The sequence below is a fragment of the Zootoca vivipara genome, chromosome 12, assembly GCF_963506605.1.
Source record: "Zootoca vivipara chromosome 12, rZooViv1.1, whole genome shotgun sequence".
In the NCBI taxonomy this organism is placed as follows: Eukaryota; Metazoa; Chordata; class Lepidosauria; order Squamata; family Lacertidae; genus Zootoca; species Zootoca vivipara.
The window spans coordinates 46,841,192-46,865,699 of NC_083287.1; the positions used below are offsets into that span (position 1 = coordinate 46,841,192).

A 24,508-nucleotide genomic window follows, 5' to 3' on the forward strand; every position below is an offset into this window, starting at 1 on the left:
CATGAAACTTTTCTAAAGTAGTGTTTTGAATGTTATGCGTATGTTATGTTGTCGTTTAGTCGTTTAGTCGTGTCCAACTCTTCGTGACCCCATGGACCATAGCACGCCAGGCTGTTATGTTAAGCAGCATTATTTATTTATTTATTTATTTCATTTATAATATCGCTTTTCTGCCAAGGCATCCAATGAAGCTTACCATTTTTAAATAGTAAAACAAACAAATGGTGTAAATTATATGTTTGAAGGTCATTTGAGGTGTTTTTCCACAATCAATGGTATATAAATGTTGTTATGCAATAAATAAATAATTTGTAAAAAGTGAGTTTTCAGTCCTTGCGGATTTTTAAGAGGAACATTAAAATAAAATATGAACAAGGTAAAAGAAAAAAATACAGGTTAAGCAATGGAATTCAACAACTATATGAAGATGAATGGCTGAAAATGGAATGCTAGATCCAGACTACCTTAGCTGAATCAGAGGCTCACTGAAATTATGAAACATTAGGCAATGAGTTCAACGGGACTAACATGCAACCAACAATCTACCATAGATCCTACCCAGAATGCATAGCATTTACATATGCACAACACCCAGGAACCTTTTGGCAGAGGAAAAAGTCTGTGTGCCAAGTCAAAAGTACCCTGTGGCACAGGAAAAACTCGTTGCTTCCACATGTATTATGTAACTCCAGTTAAAATGCAGTTTTCCAGGATCAGAAGCATCTCTTATTTTCCCAGCTTCAAAACTTATCTAAATCAAAGAGTGCCTGAGAACAAGTTCCAAGCTGGATATACAGTACATATATATATTGCCTGTTCACACATTATAAACATAATGTATCTGACAAGGATACTTGTTTGAGCTCATATAAAGTGTAGTCAATGTTTGCATGCCTCATGAGGAGGAGAGAGGTTAAAAAAGTATCTGCATGATGCCTAGAGAATACCTTGCACCTAAATAGTTTCTATCTATGGGCTGTTAGGCTGCTGAAAGGAAAATAATATAGTGCAACTGACTTTCAGGGTTGGTGTGTTGTGCAACAAGCACACAGAGTGCAATGAGATGAGTGTTTGTGGGGGAGGAAGGCTCAGTTAATTTCAATGTACACAGGTTGTACATTGAGAATAAAGGTATTCTTATTATGAACAGTCACTAGTCAGGGAGCCTAACGTGGCTGCAGCTGTGAAAACATGACAGAAAACCCAGCTTTGCTGACAGCATACAAAAGAGGCCTTAGAGGCATTCCTGAAATTTGCAACTTGAAACATACTTACTAGGATTTAATTTATATGCACATATTCAGATACATAATCTCATAGGCATCCAAGTATTTGGGCTTAAGTGGCATCATTTCACAGCACGGGGAAAATTTCCTCCATCTCCTTCAGAAGTAAGGGGACCAAGATGAATAAAAACTTGGGACCATTATGCTCTTGGGGTGATATACGTTCAATACCATCTGCTCTGTCTTGGGTGTATACTAAATTTTTGTTCAAGGGAGTTTTCTTTGGTAGCTCTTTCCCTTCAACCTAATTTGACAACGGCAACAAAGCAAAAAAACACTCTCTGATAGGTCACTCATTCCCCTACTTCCAAAATCAGACATCAGTTAAAAAGAGGAGAAACAACACCTTGTTCATGAGTGAAAACCAGCCATTAAAAATATGGAACATATCTAGAACTAGTTGTCAAATTTGTTTTTAATTACTCCTGATATTACTGCCTCCTATGGGAGTAAAATCCATATAACTATCTGCTGTGTGAAGAAGTATTTTCTATCACTTGTACTCAGTCTTTGAACTTCAGATTCCTTGGATGTCCATGATTTCTAGTGTGGTGAGGGAGAAAAAAATTCCCCTACTCACTTTCTCCATGCCAGGCATAATTTTATAAACTTCTATTGCGTCACTTCTTATTCACCTTTTCTCTAAACTAAAACGTCCCAAACCCTGCAATCATTCTTCACAGGGGAGTTGCCTCATCCCCTCAATCATTTTGGTGGCACTTTTCCAACTTTACAGTGTCCTTTTTGAGGTGCGGCAACCAGAACTGTAGTGTTTTCCAAATGCGGTTGCATCATAGACTTGTATAATGGTTCTAGGTTTTCAACCACTGTTGTACTGTTGGTAAAACAATGATGTCTGTTGCTGCTACACAATTCACTTGGTCATTAATCACACTAATTAATCTGACCAACATCTTCCCAATAGGGCTTAACAGTGCATCTGTAAATCAAACAAGCATGTCACCTTCATGCTCCCATACTGCTAATTCTTATCTTCATAAATGTCCAAATTGAAAAAAGGGGGAGGTGAAAACTGCAAAACATTTATCTTCTGCTGGATAAGCCTGAGGCTAAGTCAAGAGCTGCATGGGCAAAAGAATTAACAGTGCCCTTCAGTTGCAACTGTTTAAGATTTTGCCCAGAATCCTGAATCCATTTAACTCTCAAATAATCCATATTGGGTGGTATAGTCCTACTTAGCATAAATGTACTGAGGTTAATGGACATGACCAACTTAAGCTTATTAATTCCAGTGGCTCTACTCTGAATAGGACTTATACCCCATTAGGTTCAGAACTTCAAAACAGTGGACCCTCCGGATATGAATTAAATCCATTCTGGAGGTCCATCCCCAAACCCGAAAAAGTCCATAGGCAGATGTGCCGCTTCTGTGCACACGCACTTCCGGGTTTGCCACGTTCGTAACCCAAAAGCTACGTATCCAGAGTGAAACAAAACTAGAGGGTCCACTGTATTATAGAATAGACAGCTGTTTAGCCAACATCAGAAAACTTGTGGGGTTGGGTTTGGTTTTTTTGAAAATTGGCAATAGGATAAAACTGATCATTTAGACCAGGCATAGGCAAACTCCGGCCCTCCAGATGTTTGGGACTACAATTCCCATCACCCCTGACCACTGGTCCTGTTAGCTAAGGATGATGGGAATTGTAGTCCCAAACATATGGAGGGCCAGAGTTTGCCTATGCCTAATCTAGACCAAACATATGGAGGGCCGGAGTTTGCCTATGCCTAATCTAGACCAACTAACTGCAATAGAGATGTAATTCCACATAGCACACATTTTTCTCTATTTATTCTGGATAAATCAAGTTAAATATTTTCTTGTAAAGTTGTATACATATGAAAATAAGGGTCAACAAAAAATGAGTTGGAGTAGCCCTCTGACCCTTTGACTGCAATTATATTTGGGGTATGCAGATATATGATGTTTGTGCATACAGCTGAAAGGCATAGCGCATGTCTATGTGCTATCATCATAAAGAGTAACATACATCTATCTATCTCATACATTAAAACAAGCATTAGTGCTTTGGTAGGATGTTTGCCAAGCACTACAAATGAGACAAAAAGCTTGGAAAGATTGTTCATGTATTAAAACTTGAGAACATATCCCTTCTCAGCTGAATGCACTATCAGGTAAACCACTAATGCAACAGTCTAAATTATTCCTCCCAAAGTGATTTGACTCACTAGCAAACTATGAAGGTCACTTGTGTAAACATGAACAATATTATATTACTGCCCACTATTATGCATCTATATATAACCAAGTTTTCTTTTGCTTTTTTGCTTTTAAGTTACCTGGTCATTTTCTTAAAACACATTGTCACACTCAACCCTATAGGATTATGAATGTAAAGTGGAAGGAGGCCTGAAGTTACCCCTATTCTCTCCATATTAAAATTATTGTAGTTGGGGGTGACTCAAGCCTTCAATTCCATAGGAATACCAAATTACCTTCTCTTACCATTCAGCAACACTGAGCTCTTGGGGAAAGTGTACTTCATCCCTTTCAGTTCTATCACTGTATGCCTTTGCATCAATGCACTTAATTCACCAGGTATTCTTTTCCATTCAAGTTATTTGACCTCATTTGTCTACATGCCTAGCACCTGGTGTGATAGTGCTCCAAATATCATACACATGATTTGTAGAAAAACTAAATTGTAGAGTAGAACAGAGTTTAAACATTAACTTGCACATAGTTAATTTTAACCTTTGTTTTGTGCTTGCTTTCTGTGAGATGCTCAAGTTACGCAGGTCAGCATGTCCTAAAATCAAAACCCAAAATAATTCTGATTTTGACATGTGTTGAGTGAAGTATCCCACTCTACAGTGATAATCCATAATCTTAATGTGAAAACTTTTTGTAAACACTAACAAGGTGCTTAGGAAGTTATTTAGGGATCTTTTATCTCTTCCCTTGTCTGCAGATCCCCCCACTTGCAGATACCATGCAACTATATACTGAAGCAGGCAATACCTTATCTTAAGAGAGTTATCCATTTGCAAATCTCTTACTGTCCTTCCAGTGCCAGTTACCCTGTTTCTCATATTTTAAGACATACCCATAAAATAAGCCATAGCAGGATTTTTAAGCATTCAAGGAATACAAGCCATACCCCGAAAATAAGACATAGTGATAGGCGTAGCAGCAATGCTGGCCATGGCAGGAGGAGGAGGAGGAGGAAAAAAATAAGACATCCCTTGAAAATAAGCCATAGTGTGTTTTTTTGAGGAAAAAATAAATATAAGACATGTCTTATAATATGAGAAACACGGTAGTAGAGGAATAAGACAGTTTCCACTGAATGGGATGCACTTAATTGACAGTTAACATGAAGCACTGGCTTAGCTGATAGCAATATTTGTCCTTTTTAACCTCACCTACCACATGTTCATTTTGAGCCAACTTGTTTAATGCAGTAGGGCTAAATGGACAGCGATTAAGGTGCATGTGAGAAAGCAAATGCACAAATAATGCTTTGCATTGATATGGGCCTCATACAGTGTGAACAGGAGTGTGTGAATCTGAACTTGTGATAAGGTTGCTCTCTGTAGATCATGACATATGTACAAGGTTGGCACAACTTAAATATGATGGTAAACCCTCCAGAATAAAATTTGGTGACCCTGGAGCAAGCCTGATACCAAGCCTCCTGAAAGGCATTCAGACATATCTTGAGTTCACCCACATCTGACCTAAAGATTAACACATGCAAATTTAATTGGCAAGCACAGGAACTCCTCAATGGGAGCCATCTACACAATGGTAAGGTGATTTGAAGGCAGATAGCAGACAGAAGGCCAGAGTCAGACAAATGGTTCACTATCAAAGTTGGTTAAACAAACAAGATGGCCAGTTTTCAGTCCTCTTCTGGCTAGGATGGGCAAGGTGAGAAATGGGCAGGAACTCTGAGGGAAAGACAGAAATTCCTCATCTCAAAGCCTGTCCTACTAGGAGACATTGGCTACCTCCTTAATTTGTAACTTTGCTGTCTGAAGCAGCATTTACTTACTCTGCCACTCCTATGTCATATAATAAGCCAAACTTTCTTTATTCCTGTGTGTGAGAGCTTCTTGTGGGTATAAGGTTATGGGTTAACACACATCCATAACAAGGGCTGCGCACATGTGAATTCAGGCACTTGTTACAACAGTATCAAGAAACTTCCATATCACACAAAACAGAAAAGCTACAATATTGATGTTTGAAAAAAAAAATATGTGTTGACCACAAAAAATGTGGTACTTTATTCGCAACAGAAACATATTGGTGATCTGCTGAAAAGGCAACAAAATAGATTAATTAGGCGTCAAGTGTATAGACAACTCCCCCCCAAAAACCCAACTGTGTAGAAAGATACTCTTCAATATGGTTAGAGCTATTTTGTCCCCAAAGGAAACAAGCTTTGCAATTAAACAAAGGTACAGTAGCTGAAAATATGCTCATCTGTTAACACTCCTTCAGTACAATTATGAAATACTTGTATAACCAAGCAGGAGCAATTTCAGCAACCATTTTGAAGGGGATACAATTTGATTACAACTTCTTTGATTTGAACACATACCGGTATTTATATAAAAGCCCTCAGACCGTTTGAATGAGACCACCACAAAGTAATTTCATTCATTAATGTTGATCTATTTGTGCTGCTCTATTAACATCTCAACGGAAAAATAAGTAATTTTACAGTACTTCAACACAGAAGGCCAATTCATTATTCAGGCTAACAGATATTATTCTACACTGCTTTGAAGGGGTCCCTAGAGGCACTTTTAGAAATCTAAGAAACTCTGCACCACAAAATACTCATTTCACAGGAGAAAAACTGGTGATGCCTAGAACTACTAACAAATACAGCACAGACAAAAAATGCGGGCAACATCTCCTCAAACATAGGCATAGCACTCTACGAAGCAACTTTTTAAAAACCCTAGCTAAACACACCCACGGTTACAAAAAAAGCCAGGAAAACTCAATTTCAAAAATAAAATTGGGAGGGGCAAAGGGCTAGATAAGCCTATATAATGTACAAAGCCATCTACATAAAAGCAAGCATTCAGGCAGGATCTGTTAAGTATTCTGAACATTCCCAAAACTAGTAAGTGCTTGAAGTAGTGTTGTATTCAAACCGAACTATTCTATTGCTAAATTACTTTGTACTCCACAACTAAGCACCCTCAGAGAAGTAAAGAGGCAATTTAGATAAATAATTTATTAATTTTAATGTTTCCTTTCAGTAGAATTCCTCCAACTCTGATCCTATACTTATTTCTTCTTCCAGCTCCTCCAAGGTTATACTGCTAGGCTCTTCTGTCCACTCTTCTGACACTAAACTCACTTCCTCCTCAAATGACTCTTCTGCTACTCCTTCAGAGTCCTCCTCCTCCACTAGTAGCTCTTCCAACTCAATAGATCCTTCATCATATTCTTCAAAGACCTCAAATAAATCTTCACAATATTCTTCATAAAGCTCTTCCTCTAGCACTTCCTCCAGCTCCTCTGCCACTTCTATTGACTCATAACTACACTCATCCTCCAGCTCCTCTATAGACCTTTCTTCTGATCCTTCATTAGAATCCTCTGGCAGCCAACTGATAATCATTGAGTAGGTATCTACAAAAAGTACCAATTGCAGTTAAGTAAATTCATTAAATTAATTTGTTATTCAATATTTTGAGTTGCAATACCTTAATTTATGAATTAAATGAACTTTTCCATGTGAAGCCTCATAACTTTAAACAATTATGTAATACTAAGCTTTGTCAACTGAAACTTTTTTTCCATATATCAAGAGTCTCATGCTCTACCGAATGAGCTGACCAATGAATGATAAATTATATACTACAGTTCAGTGATCAATTGTCACACTGGTGGATCTCAATGAAGGTATCAGTTTAATAGCTTTGTTCAAGTTGATTTCTGTCACTTGTTAGTAAAGATTCAGAAATTTCCCACCCTATTTTTTTGGAATAACGCTAAAGACACCTTAAATATGCCCTGCTTGCAAGGAATGCAATTTTAACTCTGTCATTCCCATTTTATCCCCAATGCTTTATGAAAGCACTTGGGTGCAGTCATTAGGAAGTTTGGGACAAGGTGCCACCAGTATGCTGATAACTCTGCTCTATTTCTGTGCTATATCTGAATAATGAGAAGCTGTGCAGGTCCTGGACCAGTGCCTTGATGGAGTAGTGGGATGGATGAGGAATAATAAGCTGAGTTTGAATCCCAGCTAGTCAGGAACGGTGGGTGAGCGGTTCCTATATCAGAGAAATCAGCCAACTGCTTGCCTTAGATGGGTTGCACTGCCTCTGAAGGAGTAGGTATGCTGTTTGGGGGTGCCTCTTGAGCCAGGTTTGTCACTGGAGACCCAGGAAGCTTTCTGGGCTACAAGTGCCTTCTACCAGCTGTGGCCATTCCTGACCACAGTAATTCAAGCATGGGTGACCAAGATTAGATTAAGGCAATGAGTTCTATGTGATGGTTCTATTGCATTTGGTCCAGAATCTGCAGTTTATGCAGAATGTTGCCTATTTGTTACCAGGCCAAATTCAAGGTGTTACTATTAGTATTTGATCCTAACAGCTTGGTACCAGTTTACTAGAAGGATTGCCTTACCCCATGTGCGCTCACTTGATCACTTCAATCTGCAGAACTGGCACTTTTCCACTTGTAAGGAATCAATCTTTTACTGCAGCAGCTACACTCAAACTCCCTGCCCACTGCCATTAGGCAGGCACCTTCGCTGCATTCTTTCCAGCGCCTGCTAAAAGGGTTTTTGTTTAGGCAAGCCTACCTGGACATGTAAAGTTGACATGTATTTTAACCTGTAATGTATATTTTTAACTGTTGGTTTTGTTTATATTTTGATTTTTTTAAAAAAATTATCTTGTTTTAGCTTTTACCAAGATTAACTATTTTATGGTATATTGCATATTTTTTGTAAACTGCTTAAAGATTTTATTTACAATTAAGTGATATACAAATTCTGTTAAATAAAATACATTTGTAAGTATAAGAAGGAAAAAGGAACTGAATCTCTAGTGAGATTCAGACACTTCTATGGCATGCGTATTCTAGCTGGTCATTAAGGTGCCGACTCATAGAAAAAGTGGCCAGCTTGTTCAGAAGCACCTTGCTAGGCAATTATCCATACACTTTGCCATACCATCAAAGCACACTCTACCCAAGCAGGGGTGCCAGCTAGATTGCATTAACCTGACTTGCACTTTTCAAAGAATCCACCATCACCAAGCAGTGTTTACAGCAAGCCCACCCCCCACAATATTTAGAGTGCAATATATAAATATAGCTATACAGAATCCTATTTACTTCTACCCATGTCACCTCAAGACAAAAGAAATAAAAGGGTGCGAGGTCATTTCAAGCTGGTTTACAGCAGAGGTAACTAGCTTCGTAAGACCTCAGAATGTATATGAATAAGTAAGTCAATTTCAAACGGGAAAGCTTGAAAGCAAATCACTTCTGTAGCTGCAGTGCTACCAACAAGAACGTAACGTAATAAAACCCTGCTGGATTAGGCCGGTGCCCTCACAGTAGCCAACCAGATGCCTATAGGAAACCCACAAGGCGGCTCTTCACACAGTGACACTCTCCCCTCCTATGGTTTTCCAACAACTGGTGCAGACTGTTGCCTATTTAACAAATTCACAGTAGCCCTGAAATATCCAACTAAAGATACAAAGTCAGACTTTGTGTACTGTATACTGAAGCTATCCTTTTGTCAACACCAACAGTAAGTATAAAAGGTACAGATTTTATCACCACACCCTTATTGGGATCCATACATGAAAAAATGCAGCATATTTATTACCAACATATGTGTTTTAACATTTTTCATATCCGCATTTCCAAAAATGTCAAAGTTGTATACTCACCAAAAAAATCAAATGAGAATGGGTCTCTTCCACCAAAGAATTCCCTGAAGACATCTTCCGGATTCCGGAATGTAAAACCATATTCAAAGGGACTGTCAAAATGAGTTCCACCTGCAACAAGAGAACACTCAACATCACACCAATTCTGCATCTTATTTTCATATATAATAATAATTTATTTATACCCCACCCATCTGGCTGGGTTTCCCCAGCCACTCTGGGCGGCTTCCAGCAGAAATATTAAAATACAATAATTTATTAAACATTAAAACAGGACTGCCTTCAGATGTCCTCTAAAAGTCTGGTAGTTGTTTTTCTCTTTGACATCTGGTGGGAGGGCGTTCCACAGGGTGGGTGCCACTACCGAGAAGGCCCTCTGCCTGGTTCCCTGTAACTTGGCTTCTCGCAGCGAGGGAACTGTCAAAAGGCCCTCGGCAGTGGACCTCAGTGTCCGGGCAGAACGATGGGGGTGGAGACACTCCTTCAGGTATACTGGACCGAGGCCGTTTAGGGCTCTAAAGGTCAGCACCAACACTTTGAATTGTGCTCGGAAATGTACTGGGAGCCAATGTAGGTCTTTCAAGAACGGTGTTATGTGGTCTCGGCGGCTGTTCTCAGTAATGGTTCAGTATGACAAACCTGTCAAAGTTATTATTTTTCTTCTGAGGCATATTGACAATTTTACTAAAATCATAAGAGCTGCAACCGAAGATTCCCGGATCAGGAAATCTTAGGACAATAGTTGACTTGCCTAGAATTCTTTCCATCCTTTAAAGCTCCCCAAATCCTCAACATACATTTTAGACTACAAACTGAGTTCATTTCTAAGGTATTTAAAATTGTGTTAAGAGGACTAGAATATTCTTTTGAAAAAGTTATGACAAAGGTTTTCCGCAACGTCTGAGTCATTGTGTGAATTAGCAATGTCAAATTCATTAGCATATCATTTCTTACATTTTAACCTACTTCCTCCATGGAGGCATATGTAGTTCTTCCCTTATCATCATCAAGCTCACCCTTAACTAAACTAAGGGGTAGCAAGCTAAGGTCACTCAGTGAACTTCTAGTTGAGTAGTGATTTGAAGCTCGATCTCCACTGTCATACTCCAATACAGTAATTACAACACCACGAGCTCATACTGTTCATCTGGGCTTTACTAGACCTGCATACCCAGCAATCCCCACAATGTACAGAGGCCATGACACATTAAGATAGGTGACAGAATGTCATGTGTCATTTTTGTGTAAGCTGCTTGGCCCTTTGTGCAAACATTTGCTGCTTTAAGTTAAATTTACTGGACTGCCTCATGATAAAAATCACAGCAAACAGCTATGAAGCCAAAGAAAAGGGTGACAAGTATTTTGGCACGCCAATATTTGAATGTGCCAGAGTGCCTTGTGTGGAAAACCACTGATGAAGCAGGGCTCCCAGTTACTCTCTTCACCTTTCCCAGATTATGGTAAATTCATAGCTTGCGTTTTAAGTAGGTCTGACCACATCGAGTAATAAAATAAATGGGAAAGCCCTGCCCATGGTTCAGCTCCTGATCAATTAAAAATGTATATTCAGGGTGGTTTTTTTTAGTTAGTTCTTAGTTCTTCACTCAGCTGAAAACCACAAAGGCCTTCTGCCTTGGATTGGTGACTGAGAATTTTATTGATCTAATTATCTATCTATCTATCTATCTATCTATCTATCTATCTATCTATCTATCTATTATCTATCTATCATCTGGCCCTTCTTATCAAAGGAGCTCAGGTAAATATGCTGTGGAACTTAGAACTATTTCACATCCAGATGGGCTGCAGGGAGTTATGAGAAGAGTATATTACCTACTCATATTGATCACTTTCTTAACTACAGAATTACAGAATTGTAGAGTTGGAAAGGAGCATGGGGGTCACCCAGTCCAATCCCCTGCAATGCTTATACTCACGACTTGAGATTAAGAGCCTCATGCTGCTTAGGAGTTAATGCAAATTAAATCAAATTGCTCTGTTGGTTTAGATTTCATCATATATAAGTTGCTTTATATTCACATATTTGATCTCATGCAACTTACTTTATTTCCCATCAATTTTTCCATAGCAACATTCCATTAAACTTTGTACAACAATACAGTAAGTGATTCAGTCCAGTTACAACCCTGATTCTGTGGTTTACACTCCCTGTTCCACTGTGTTGCTACTGAACAAATCTGAATGTTGACTGGGGAAATCCAATGAATGTTAGTACATTTGCCAGAATTCAGTATGGTAGGCACTGGTGGCATTCACTGGATCTCCAAATTAACCTGTTTGTATTAACATGCCAGAAACATCTTTAGCTAAAAAGTTATTCATAACATTAAAATAGGAGAAAGCATTGAACCCCTACGTACCTCCTCCTCCATTTAAGCCTTCCTTTCCATATTTGTCATATATATCACGTTTTTTAGCTATAAAGAACAGAGAATAGATAAGAAATAGATTACATTGATATGAAAGTAATGAAACATGAAAAATATATTAAGGTTATATATTAAGAATACATTCTATTTTAAATCATTATAACGAAAGGATCAAAATGTGTAATAAAATGGGCCTCAATATGTAAGCTATGCATATAAAACTAGTTACATGATTTTGACGCAGCAATATTTAAGTGTAATCATCCAAATAAAATAAAAAGCAGAGGCATATTCATTACTTAGTGCGAATTTTAATGGTGTTCAAGTTCAAGCTGCTATTTCCCCCCCCTGTATCTATTATTCAGCCATGAAGCAAAATGTATTATTCTTTCCTGCAAATTGCAACTAAATACCTTCAAAATATATAAATTAAGCATATGACTTAAATACATGTGTTGCAGAAAAATACAATCCAGAAATATCAGGAAATTTTCAAATAAAAAAACCTATTTGATATAACTTTGAAGAATCTCTCAAACCAAACACTACTGGAATCAACAGCAGCAGTAATATTATTATTATAGGCTGTGCTTTTAAAACATAACCATGTAAGAAAATTCATCATAATAGAAAAGCTTGAAAAAACCCCAGACATGTCAATTATTTAAAAATAAAAAGCATAAAATTCAAAAAACTAGTAATATAAAAATGGTTTCAAAACAGTTTTATTACTTGAAACTTGAAGCATTAAAAAAGGTCAATTAAACAAGGCAATTCAAAATAAGCAGACTTAAAAAAACCCATTAAAAAACTTGCAGTACTCCTCTGTGGGGAGAGAGTGCCATAATCTTATTATTTCTAATAAACTTGATGGCTTATTAATGCTGCAAGTGAAAAGCTAGTATGCTACACTATGAGAGGATCCAGTTATTGGGTCCAGACATTTCCCTAAATATAAAACAGACTTTGCAGAGAACAAAGCAGTTTTATCCATGATACAGAATTGTCAGGGGGACTCCCTACAGGGAGCCTCCCCCCCATCATCCTGAACGGCACTTCGCCCAGCGACAGCACTAGCAGTGGGTCAGGGGGAAGCGGAATGGAGGAGGGAAGGGCTCAGTGAGGCATCAGAGCCCCTGCACCACTCTAACCAACAAGTGGAGGAGGGACGGCTCAGGGAGGCGTCAGAGCCCAGGCACTGCCCCAGCTAGCAAGGGGAAGAAGGGGCACTGCTCCTTCCGACGCCCGAATTGAGGCGCACGCCCAAACGCAGGGCAAGGGGGAGGTATTTCGGGGTGCCCAGGTCATTATGCTGGCCCCGAAGCAGACGGGCGCCATTGCCGGGTTCTGAGAGTGACTAGGAGGTCATGTTTTCTGCTATCTCTGCACTGTAAATAGTATGCACAATAAAACCTTTAAAGACACAACGGACTGGAGCGTCTTTACTCGGAATAGCCGCAACAACTCCCTGACAAGAATGAATTCTAAGCCTTGGTGTTTGCTTTTGTTAAATAGTGTGACCAACTTATGTCCAATATAAGTTTTGTTCTATCCTATATAATAAAGTACAAGTGTCTCTGCGTCCAGTCCCTGTGTCCCTGGGTTTGCGCTACTGCGGTTGTGCCCCACGGACAGCCGTTGGGACTTGGAACGCAGAGACACTTGGATATTATTATAGATGATATCTCGCTCGCGCACCCAGGGGGGGTCCTGCGCGTCTCACAGGGATCAGACACAGCGCCGTCGATCCCTCAGCTGTGATGAACACAAGCCTCCCCTTCGCATGTATCTTTAAGTTTAGTCGCCTGCCTGTAAAAGAAAGGAGCGGCAGGATCGGGGGCAAGAGAGGCCTCCACCCCTTCGGCTGCGCCTTCCCAGCAGGGCTTTCCAGGGGGAACCGCGAGCAGAGGCCCGGCTCTGTCCCCGCCCCCTCTCCCCGCCCGGCCAATCACTGTCGGTGCTGCCCGTGCGCTGTGGCCGTCCTGTAAAGGGAACCGCCCTGCTGTACCGAGACGAGCGCCAGAGCGGAGCGGGTGGGGCTGCGGAGCAGGGGAGGGACGGGGGAACGGGGAAGGAGGAGGGCGCTGGTGAAGCGCCTCTATTTGCCCTGGAAGAACGCCGCTTCTTTCTCTCTTTCTAGCCTCCAGCGGGGTCGGGTTCTCTCGGTGCTCTGTACCGGGAGCTGAGCCGGTTTCCCAGCGTGACTTATGCCAGTGTAGGAGTCGGGTTTGCACAGAGTGCCTGCCCCTCTACACGGGTGAGCCAGTTGTGCAGGTTAGGCGCTCTCCTCTCCCGGTCCCGGCTTCAGAAGAGCCGAGGTTGTGTGGATAAGCCCAGTGGGAGGTTGGGCTGAGCTGTTGGTGGGTGGGCAGTTTCCCTCCCCATTCTCTTTTCGATGGGCTTCAGCACTGCTCCGTTAAAAATACTATCGCGTTGAAGTAGTGAACAGCATGTTGCAAGTGACTCAAGCCCACGCTGGGGAATAGACTGGCTTAGAAACCACATACAGTATGTTCTAGCACCTGTTAATTTAATGGGCTTAATGATACTAGTAGTTAATAATATAATCCCACTCAATATACCAGGCATCCCCAAACTTCGGCCCTCCAGATGTTTTGGACTACAATTCCCATCTTCCCCAACCACTGGTCCTGTTAGCTAGGGATCATGGGAGTTGTAGGCCAAAACATCTGGAGGGCCACAGTTTGGGGATGCCTGCAATATACTAACAGACAAGAGCACACACAACACAAACCCTTGTTTGTCCCTCCTTTAAAAAAAAAGTAGTTGAGAGCATTCCTTGAAGAAGAAAAAACTCCTCTGCAACAAACAGCACAGAGAGCCACAGCCAGTTCTTTGGCAAGAAATAAAAGTTGTGTAACATGTTTCACTGCTAGCTCAGATTAGCAGCAGCTTTTGCTTTGGCAAGTAGTATGGTCTCATCCCAACTGGGAAGGTAAGCTGTAAAATTCCAGCACAGAGTTATTTTGATGGTAATCAATTCTAAAAATAAGTTTAACTTCCCAAACTGCAAAGGAACTGGCTTGAGCCAAATTTGCAGTCAGATTTAGAAGGTAAAAAACACATTTTAAATTTATCTAATACTCACTATCGGACAGAACTTCATAAGCCTCAGCTACTTGCTTAAATTGCCTTTCAGCTTCTTCTTTGTTATCTGGATTCTTGTCAGGGTGCCACTTTAATGCCAGTTTGCGGTACCTGAAACAAAAGGGGAAGTTGTGTAAGCTAATTTTATTCAAAATGGACAACACATACAAAATGAGAGATTTTATTCAAGAGGGACATCACATACAAAATGAGAGGAAATTGATTAATTCAACTGGCTAAGTTATAGTAGTAGTAGCAGTAGTATGTATACAGTACTCGCAGGTCTCAAGGCGGTTCACAGGATAAAATCAGAATATAAAAGCACAAAATGCATAATCAAGATAAAAACAAAAACAACCCAATAACTCCCCCAACACATTTTAAAAGGGCATGGGATGCCAATCAATCAAAGACCTGGTTAAAGAGGAACCTTTTTGCCTGGTGCCTAAAGGTGTATAAAGAAGGCACCAGGCAAACCTTTAATGTGTTAAAGTAGTCAGCAAACACATATTTTAAATGCAGTGAGTGGAATCCAATGTAGCACACACAGAGAGAGGGAATTTCCCTCTCCCACTGCAGCACTGGACTCGATATGCTGGTCTATAACCGTAATAAAGTACTTGACTGAACTGGACTCAAAGATGCTTACTGATTACAGGAACTTTTAATAAAATGATATGTAACTTCCCAATATGAATTATTTGAAGGCAGTGATATAGTAACATAATATAATACAGTGTAAGTTGATAAGCTTTAAGGCCTGTAAGATTTAAGATACTTTTAATAACCTTTTAATAACCCTCTCCATTTCTCAATTATCACTAACCATAGATTCCTATGATATTCAAATTGACAAACAATGATAGGCTCCTGCCCTCCAAACTATAGCACATGATTCTGGCAAATACTATCAATAGTTTGTCAATTCAGTTATCTTAGCAAATGGCTCGTAATACTAAATAGAGAAAAGAGAAGATGCCAGCAGCATTCTCAAGATCCTCCAAAGCCATGGTTTGTGGAATCACCTGAACTGAGCCTTTGTCTTCACATAGGAGAGCACATGTAGCAACTCATACAATTTCCTTAAATTGCCAATTAACATTAAAGAAGTTATTACAAACAATGGAGAATCTCAACCTGAAACAAATGAAACAAGTGAATGTTCCCAGATTAAGGTCTAAATTTTGCAAGATGAACTTTGATTCTTGTTGTACATACTAAAGTATGAAACCTGCTTGCAGCAAATTTTTATTGCCTCGTTCCCTAATTTCTCATTTGAACAAGCTCTCAGAAAATGTTCAGCTGAAGGAACAAGGAAGTAAACACTATTTATAGTTTTACCCCTAATAGTTAACCAAACTGATGAAAGTATCTCAATATATGTTTTTGAAAATTTGGACAGATTGGACAGCTAAAATAGGCAGATTGCTTCTAGGAAATGCAGAGCTGTTTTAACTCGGAAACACTGCAACAGCATACCTAGGGCAGTCATAAGAGCAAACAAATAGGAACACTGTCCTACATAGTATAAAGGCTGTACAGACGTACCTCGGAAGTCGAACGGAAAGTCCATTTGACTTCCGAAGTTTGAAAACCAAGGCACAGCTTCTGATCGGTTCCCAACTGCGGAGCCGCGCCAGAAACAATAATGGAAGCCACACCATACATTCGGCTTTTAAAAAAAACGTTCGAAAACCGTAACACTCATTTCCAGTTTTCGATCATTCAGGAGCCGGAATGTTCCGACTCCCAAGGCGTCCGGGAGCCGAAGTACAACTGTATTGAACTGGAAGGCTGTATTGAAAGGCTGTATTGGATTGAAAGCAAAATCATGATTTAATGCTATATGAAGGAGCCTAGCCTCTTCCCTAGTTCACATACACCTGTTCCTTCCCTTTGAGGGAAGACAAAGCTAAAGTTTCTCACCTAGGAATTGTGATTAACTATTGTTGGTATCAAAGTAAGTCAGCTTCAAATCATCCTTTATGAAGTTGGCTTCTTTAAAGTAACCATAGTCAATGTTACCCACAAATTCCCAGTCTAGACAAAATGAGAATTGTGTTAGTTAAAAGCAAAATCTTCTGAACTCATGGAGTCGGAGAGAAAAACAAACCTGGATATACCCCAAAAATTGCTGGAAAAGCATATTCAAGAATTCTTCTCATGACTTATCGATTCTCAAGACAGTTGTCTGGTACAGAACATCATCTGATACAGTAAATAATTCCAGTGATCACAAGCAATGAACACAGTAACTTGATGTATGAGACCATGTTAGCCACCCAAAATGTGGAGGAGACAATACATTCAAAGAAATTCAAAACTTATTTGCAGCTTACCTAGAGTTTTAAAGATTGGTACTTACGCTTTTTTAATGTCTTCTTGCGAGGCATGTCTGTGCACTCCTAGAACTTCATAATAATCCACCATGTTTTATATTGCTTTGATAACAAGAGTCCTTGGGGGAGAAAACAAGGGTTTTAACAAATATTAACACTGCAAATTTTGATTGCATGATAGAAATAGCTGAACTGGACATATATGCATTCATTTCTCCTGTATCTACCAATTTCTTCCAAACCCTATTTCAATGAACCCTTCTCACTTCTGTCACAGAGAGCTCTAGGAGAAAAACACAAGGGCCCCTTTCATCCATATCCATTAGAAAAGTTTCAATTGCACCATTTCCTAATGGCACGTGGAGAAACTTTATAACCCAAGTGCCTAATGCCCTCAATGGAAAGTAATGTTGCAGGGGAGGCACTGAAGTGGGCTGGGCCAAAGCCATGCCTCCCAAAGCAGCCATTTTCTGACTGGCACCCACAGCACTTTCTAAAATTCAAAATACACAGCTGAAACATACCATAGTTAATGGTATCAAATGCTGCAGATAAGTCCAAAAGGACCAAAAGAACTGCACTCACTGGTTCCTGGCATAAGTCATCCACCAGGGCAACCAAGCCTGTTTCAATACCAAACTCAGATTGAAGCCTGGATTAGAAAGCAGCCAGTAAGTTTCTGAATATCAAGTATCAAGTGGTTTTTGGAAGGTACCGTATTTCCATTTTAAACCAATACAGAATATACAGGAAAAGCTAACCATAAGAAATGTAAATAAGATTACTAATTACAAGTAAGAACAGAATGGCAATGCAGGGGGGAAAGGAATGAACAGCAAGCAGAAGAAAATCCATTTCAGCATTTATCAGCCTGATAAGCCTTGAAAAGATAAGGGATATCCTTTCAGTATGCGTCAGCTAAATGTGCTGAAAATTATATCCTCACCATTATGCAGTAAATAGAAGCTGAATTTCCTTTGACTATGGCTCTACAAATACTTAATGCTAACCGGTAATTTCTAACCCTCATTAGATTAAGAGCATAGACTTCATATGACTAACGGTTAATGTGTTTTGCTTTGGCAAGTCATAATCTTACAAGCCCAACTATAATGCAAAAGGAAAACTGAAAGCAGGTTTCAGTGTCCCACCACACACTGCATGCAAAGCATATCGCTACCGAACAAGCTAATCAGAGTTGTAGTAAAAAAATAAAAAATAAAAGTAGATGTTTGCACTTGCAAACTTGACATGTGAATACAAAATGGAAAAAAATGAATATATGTGTAAACACATTTAAGCAATGTGTAAACCTTACATGCTTTACTGATATCCATGAAATAAAATCCAAAGGTCACTCTTATTATATTTTAAGATTAAGCACAGTTACAGTACAATGCTAATAAAAGTTGGTACCAGCCAGTATGTGCATTTGTTACATAAACTAGTATCAATGCAGGCAATATTGGAGAATGCATCTTCAGAAAAAACCATCAAGGAAGTGATATAGGCAAAAATCTGCCCTTATTCCCTTATTGGGTTCTCCATCGGTTGGAGAATATAACAGAGGACAACCAGAGAAGTTTGAGAAGCAAAGCCTTTATTTTCGCTGTTGCAACAGGGTCCTTCCCCTCACGCAGGAGAACAAGGAAGGAACCCCAAACAAAGGTGTCCTGCCCTTAAAAAGAAATTTGAAATTGGTTTCAGCCCACCCCCCAGAAGCATCACCCGTACATCACAGAAGGGGTATAGCCCAAGACCGCCCTCCCTAGATTCATCATAGGTACATCATGAAAGGGGAGGTCTGGTGGCAGTAATCTGAGCATCCTGGACCCTGCCCCCTGCCCCCAAAACCTAATCAACAAAAAAGAGAGATATTTACATTTCCCTGTTTCCCAGCCAAGTTAATCATACCCTTTTGTCTGGCACTCAGGTATCAGGATGCCAGGGATTATTACTTTAATTCCTGAGACAATGAGAAGGTTCCCCCCACCCCCCTTCTTCCTTGCAGAGGAACACCTGGTCAGAGAGAGAGTCAAAATGGTGTCAGTCAGGCCTATCTTCCTGTGCTGCTTCAGACATGTTTCTGTACATTCATGTACATGTTTTATGAACAATTATATATATGACCTCAAAATTCTTATAACAGAAGCAAAACGCAGAAAAATATAGGTCAACTTCTTCAGGGACTAGAAGGGACACAGCAGGGCAAACAGCTGGTCACAATTTTCATGAATTATAAGTTAACAATATAGATTTTCGGCAAGAGGAAGCTATCAAATTGGTACCTTTGCATTTCAAGAATTCCAAAATGTGGTACCTCTGACATTTCATACTTTTTAAAAACCAACAATTCTATCAATAGTTCATGCCACTTCACAAAATTTGTTTGAGGCTGCTTGTGGATAAGCAAAACAAGAATTCTATGAAGGAGTAAACATGCCAATTCAGTGCCATCAAGAAAATTCATGCTAATTGCTTCATTAGAATTTAAATCTGTCAGCATTTTGAAAAGCCATCCACCACCACTATTTGGAAAGAGTGAAGATAAAGGGTGCCGGACAACAACTCCATTCATTCAGTCTTAACACTTTAGTCTCAGGTTGCCCACCTAGTGGGATGTAATTATAAATCAAGAGAATCAGAGAGGCCAATTAAACAAAGGAAAATGGAACAGAAAGGAGGACACTGGTATGAAGCAGCAGTGGCCATATGATTTATGCAAAGAATGCAATAGTAAAGACAGCTGCATGATAGAACTTAAATATCATGCACCAGCTTTACACTGACATGTCTCCAATCCTACACAACCATTTCATGAAAGTACAAAGCAATACATATTGCATAGCTGTCAAGTTTTCCCTTTTCTCACGAGGAAGCCTATTAAGCATAAGGGAATTTCCCTTTAAAAAAGGGAGAATTTGACAGCTATAACATATTGGGGGGCAGGGGAGAACTGATGGTACGTTCAAGGGAATTTTACCAAGACACCCATCATGAAACACACATCACATTTATATACGCGCAGTATCCACATCATTCCACTAGCATAAGAAACTTGTCTGGCAGTATGGGATTTTCTTATCCTCTCCTATGCAGTCTTCTGTACACCTTCAAACTCAGCTCCAAAGGGTTAGGGAACCCTCCAGAGAAGATTGGAGGTATGCCCCAGGGGAGGGGGGAGGGGGAGGAAAGGAAGCAGAACTGCTACTGCATCAGCAGAACTCTGCTGGCAATGCTTGGGATACAATTCTTCTTCTTTTTTCTGATTTTCCCCTCTACTATACTATTCCAAAGGGCTCCCAAAAGGTACACAAAAGAGGCAGAGGAGGAGCTGAAACTTGACAACGCCGCATTCCATCAGCAGAGCTGCAGAATAGTAATAGTAATAGTAATTTATTTCGGCTATATGCCCATGAAAACAAAACAAATCAAGAGCAAAGGACGCACATACGCGTTTCCAATACACAAGTAAATGAATACAACTATAAAATGAATAGAGCTGCAGAATACAGTTCTTATGCTTTTTTTAAAAAGAGTATAGTTTTAGTATTAGCAGTGTAAAACTGTCTTTCTTCTAAAGCAATGCATCCCAGTTTGCAGCTGTTTTTTGACTACAACTCCTATCATCCCTAGCTAGCAGGACCAGTGGCCAGGGATGATGGGAACTGTAGTCCAAAAACAACTAGAGACCCAGGTTTGGGAAACACTGTTCTAAACCCTCTACTTGCCAATGGACTTGAGGGGGAAAGGGGAGGAATTTGTTTAAGACATTGTTACCATGCTAGTCAGCTGAAAAAGACTCTGAGATTGGTTTAAATACAGTGGTACCTCGGTTTATGAACACAATTGGTTCCGGAAGTCTGTCCATAAACTGAAGCGTTCATAAACTGAAGCGAACTTTCCCATTGAAAGTAATGGAAAGTGGATTAATCTGTTCCAGACGGTCCACGGAGTACTTAAACTGAGGCGTTCATAAACTGAAGAGAACTTTCCCATTGAAAGTAATGGAAAGTGGATTAATCCGTTCCAGACAGGTCAGCGGAGTACTCAACCTGAAGCGTACTTAACCCAAAGCATGGGTGTAATTGGTTCCGGAAGTCTGTTTATAAACTGAACTGTTCATAAACTGAAGCAAACTTTCCCATGGAAAGTGAATTAATCCGTTCCAGATGCGGCGTCTGCGGCGTTCGTAAACCGAAAATTCGTAAACCGAGGTGTTCATAAACCAAGGTTCCACTGTAGTAAGATTAAGTAGACAGTCCCTGCCTGCAGCCTTCTAATCTAAAAAAAAAACTGGAACAAAAGGAAAACAGCATGGAGGGAAGAAGCAAAACAGCAAACTCATGTGTCAGTTCTTAAAAGTTACAATGTTTTTATAAACAGATTGAATATAAACAATTCAGAAATAGGAGCCAAATAGAACCAGTCTCTCAGGAAAGCAAATGGAGTGGACCCTACTTTCCTCCTATCTCTCTCTCTACAGCAAGCAAATAGAATGATTGCTGATAGATGAGTAGATGGCAAGTAGGCATGTTGAAGTTTATGGCCAACAATAGCTAGACAATACTGCACTAGCTACATGCCTTATTGGAAATCCAGGTAGATTATTTCATCTGCTATGTGCTTCCAATAATTCAAGGGGTCTTGAAAAGAAAGTTCAGGAACCTCAATAAAAACACATGATTAAATTCATCATCCAAAACTGAGGCTACATATGGAGCAAAGAACTGGCTATGCAGAAAGGCCCAACTGAGAATAGTGGCCTTTCCAGCGAAACAACATTTAACAGTGAGAAGAAGGTCTGAGAAGAAAGCAGTCTTCTCCCATTTTTACAAATGTTTCAATAAAATTAAAAATAGCAAGGCACATTATGCTGCTCTTTCTTCCCTTCTTCACTACTGTGCATGTGATAGAAGACTGTGCATCTCCCTCAATACCTAGCAATTGCAGGAGACCCGGAAGAACTTTCTAAGTTCATTTGGATAAAAATGGAACAACAGGGGTTCCCCCCCCCCCATTTCAAACATTCTCAAAAGAAACATGCAGGAGGAAGACACAGGAGGGGTTAGTGGCAAGCACCTATTTTTGTACCCCTAATAAAAGTGTATTAATTCCAACCATTAAAAAAAAAATTAGTCATTAAATCCAGAAGTAAGATGTGGTGTAAGGAACTTCTCTGCGTCCTGCCTCAGGGAACTGTGTATTAGGTAGTAGGGCTGGACGATATCTGATTTTTAACATCACGATATATCACACATCACAATATTTCAATTTATCACAATATCTGAAATAAGGCAGGAGCTATGTAGAGGTGAACATGGTAATGACCTGGCAACTTCTACTACCGGTACTTATGGGTCTAACTTAAAAACTGAAAATTTTTTGTTTATGTTTGTGTGCAGAGATATCAAAGGTAAGGTGAGAGAATGCTCCCTAAAAAATTAACTACATTACTAAACAAGAAAAAAGCCAATTCAGTGTCACACTTTTTGAAATTCAAATATAATTCACTGCTTCCATCCCAAAACCAAACACCTGGGGTGGGGGAAGAGAGCCACACAGACAACTACACACACCACACTGCCCCCCACCACAGTTTTTTTTAGGGGGCGGAAGAGTAGCATACCCAGAGCATGTCTTTCTTTTTGATTTTTTTTGCCAGCCAGCTCTTGAGATTTGCACAGCCATAGGCAGGGGAAACTGGAGGCAGTGTTAATGCTCCATTTGGTTCCTCAATCATTTCAGTCACAGGCAGCTCTTGTGATTTGCTGCCTGCAGGAGGCAGGGGGGAGCTTGGGCAGGAGTTAGCAAGGGCTGCACAAGACAAAGCATAGGCTTCCCCCAAGCTTTTCCAATACCGTGCTTGTTTCACAATAAATTGCCATGTCCTTTTTAAACAGTTATCACAATTTTCTCTAAATATCCATTTTAAACAGCATATTGATATACTGTATTGCACAGGCCTATTAGGTAGAAATACAAAAGGCAGCCTTTTTCCTCTGTGGCCCTCCCTTGCTGTGGAGCACCTGACTGACGCTAACACTAGCTATATTTCAGCAGAAGTTAGAAACTGGCTGTGTTGAGGGCGGATTGGTATACAGACTGCTTATGCTGGCTGCTGGTGTTTAGCATTTAACATTTTGTGCAGAGTACGATTATCATGTTTTAATGTTTTGAGAATCACCACTGGTCTGCTGCAGTTTGCTTCTTTGACTTCCAGCTGTGAATCTTGGGTGGGATATCAGTATTTAGGGATTGTTTTACCTGATCTATCTTGTCCTGAGATCAACCAATACAGGATGGGTTAGAAAGATCTTGGCAAATAAACAAAACTGTTTCCTGAAGGCAAACAAGGGCAATTCAGATATATGGTGTTATCCATCGCCCACAGTGGATTATAAATGGCAGATACAGTCATACCTCGTGTTACGTTCACTTCACGTTGTGGCTTTTCAGGTTAAAAATGCAGCAAACCCGAAAGTGTATACTTCCAGGTTCACTGCGCGCGCAGAAGCAATCTGCGTGCTTTATGCACACGCAGTAGCTCTACTTATGGACTTTTTGGGGTGCGAATGGCAACCCGAAACTGATCGCGTTCGTAAGTAGAGGTACCACTGTACCAGCATTTTGTACTGAATAGAACAGGCATAGGCAAACTCAGCCTTCCAGATGTTTTGGGACTACAGCTCCCATCATCCCTGACCACTGGTCCTGTTAGCTAGGGATGATGGGAGTTGTAGTCCCAAAACATCTGGAGGGCCGAGTTTGCTTATGCCTGGAATAGAAACTTGTATTTGTTGGATGACTTACCATCATCACACAAGAAATGAGAGCAAGAATGATGACAGGCTGAATAAAATTTCAGTTTGGACTTTTTTATTTCTATGTTTAAGAGTTTATAAAACAAAAATTTCCAGACGACAAAAAAGACATTAAAAAGCTATCCTATTTTTATCAACACTGTTCAACCATAGACCATATCTCCACAAACTCATCAACATGGAAGCTCTTTTAATGAGCATCAAATGAAGCAACCTTACAAATTATTTTGTCACTTATTAATGCAAATGTGTCAGCTGAATTCATCTTGCACCTAAACTCTTCAGTAAACAATCTTCTGATGTTACAGACTGACATATTGGAAACAGAAACTTCAGTTAACCTTTTAAGGCATCTGCAGAACAGAGGTAATTCCCAATCACAATGACTTTGCAAGCAACCTGAAGCAGGCTATATTTTAATGACTTATAAGTGACTACATACTTCAAGATGCCTAAATGGTTTGCAACCATCTAGAAGTTTCACAAGTAAATACAAAATAAAAATAAAAGTTCTGCACCTCACAGCAGCACATAAATATAAACTGGGGACCATATCGCTAATGACTGAATGTTAAGAGCCATGCCTGATTAAAACATTCTGTACCAAGCAAGTTTCTAGCACTAGATAAAACTGT

At 39.8% G+C, this 24,508-nt stretch overlaps 1 protein-coding gene across 1 annotated transcript in view; it reads right to left on the minus strand.

The window, feature by feature from the left end:
- DNAJB6 (DnaJ heat shock protein family (Hsp40) member B6) overlaps positions 1 to 24,508 on the minus strand; it is a 73,082-nt gene that overhangs the window by 43,880 nt on the left and 4,694 nt on the right. The window contains exons 2-5 of the mRNA XM_060280911.1: positions 17,076 to 17,168; positions 14,712 to 14,821; positions 11,594 to 11,650; positions 9,213 to 9,323 (exon numbers count right to left, since the gene is read on the minus strand). Coding sequence (XP_060136894.1) covers positions 9,213 to 9,323; positions 11,594 to 11,650; positions 14,712 to 14,821; positions 17,076 to 17,140 — 343 coding nt within the window. The 5' untranslated portion in view covers positions 17,141 to 17,168. The remainder of the gene's footprint in view (positions 1 to 9,212; positions 9,324 to 11,593; positions 11,651 to 14,711; positions 14,822 to 17,075; positions 17,169 to 24,508) is intronic.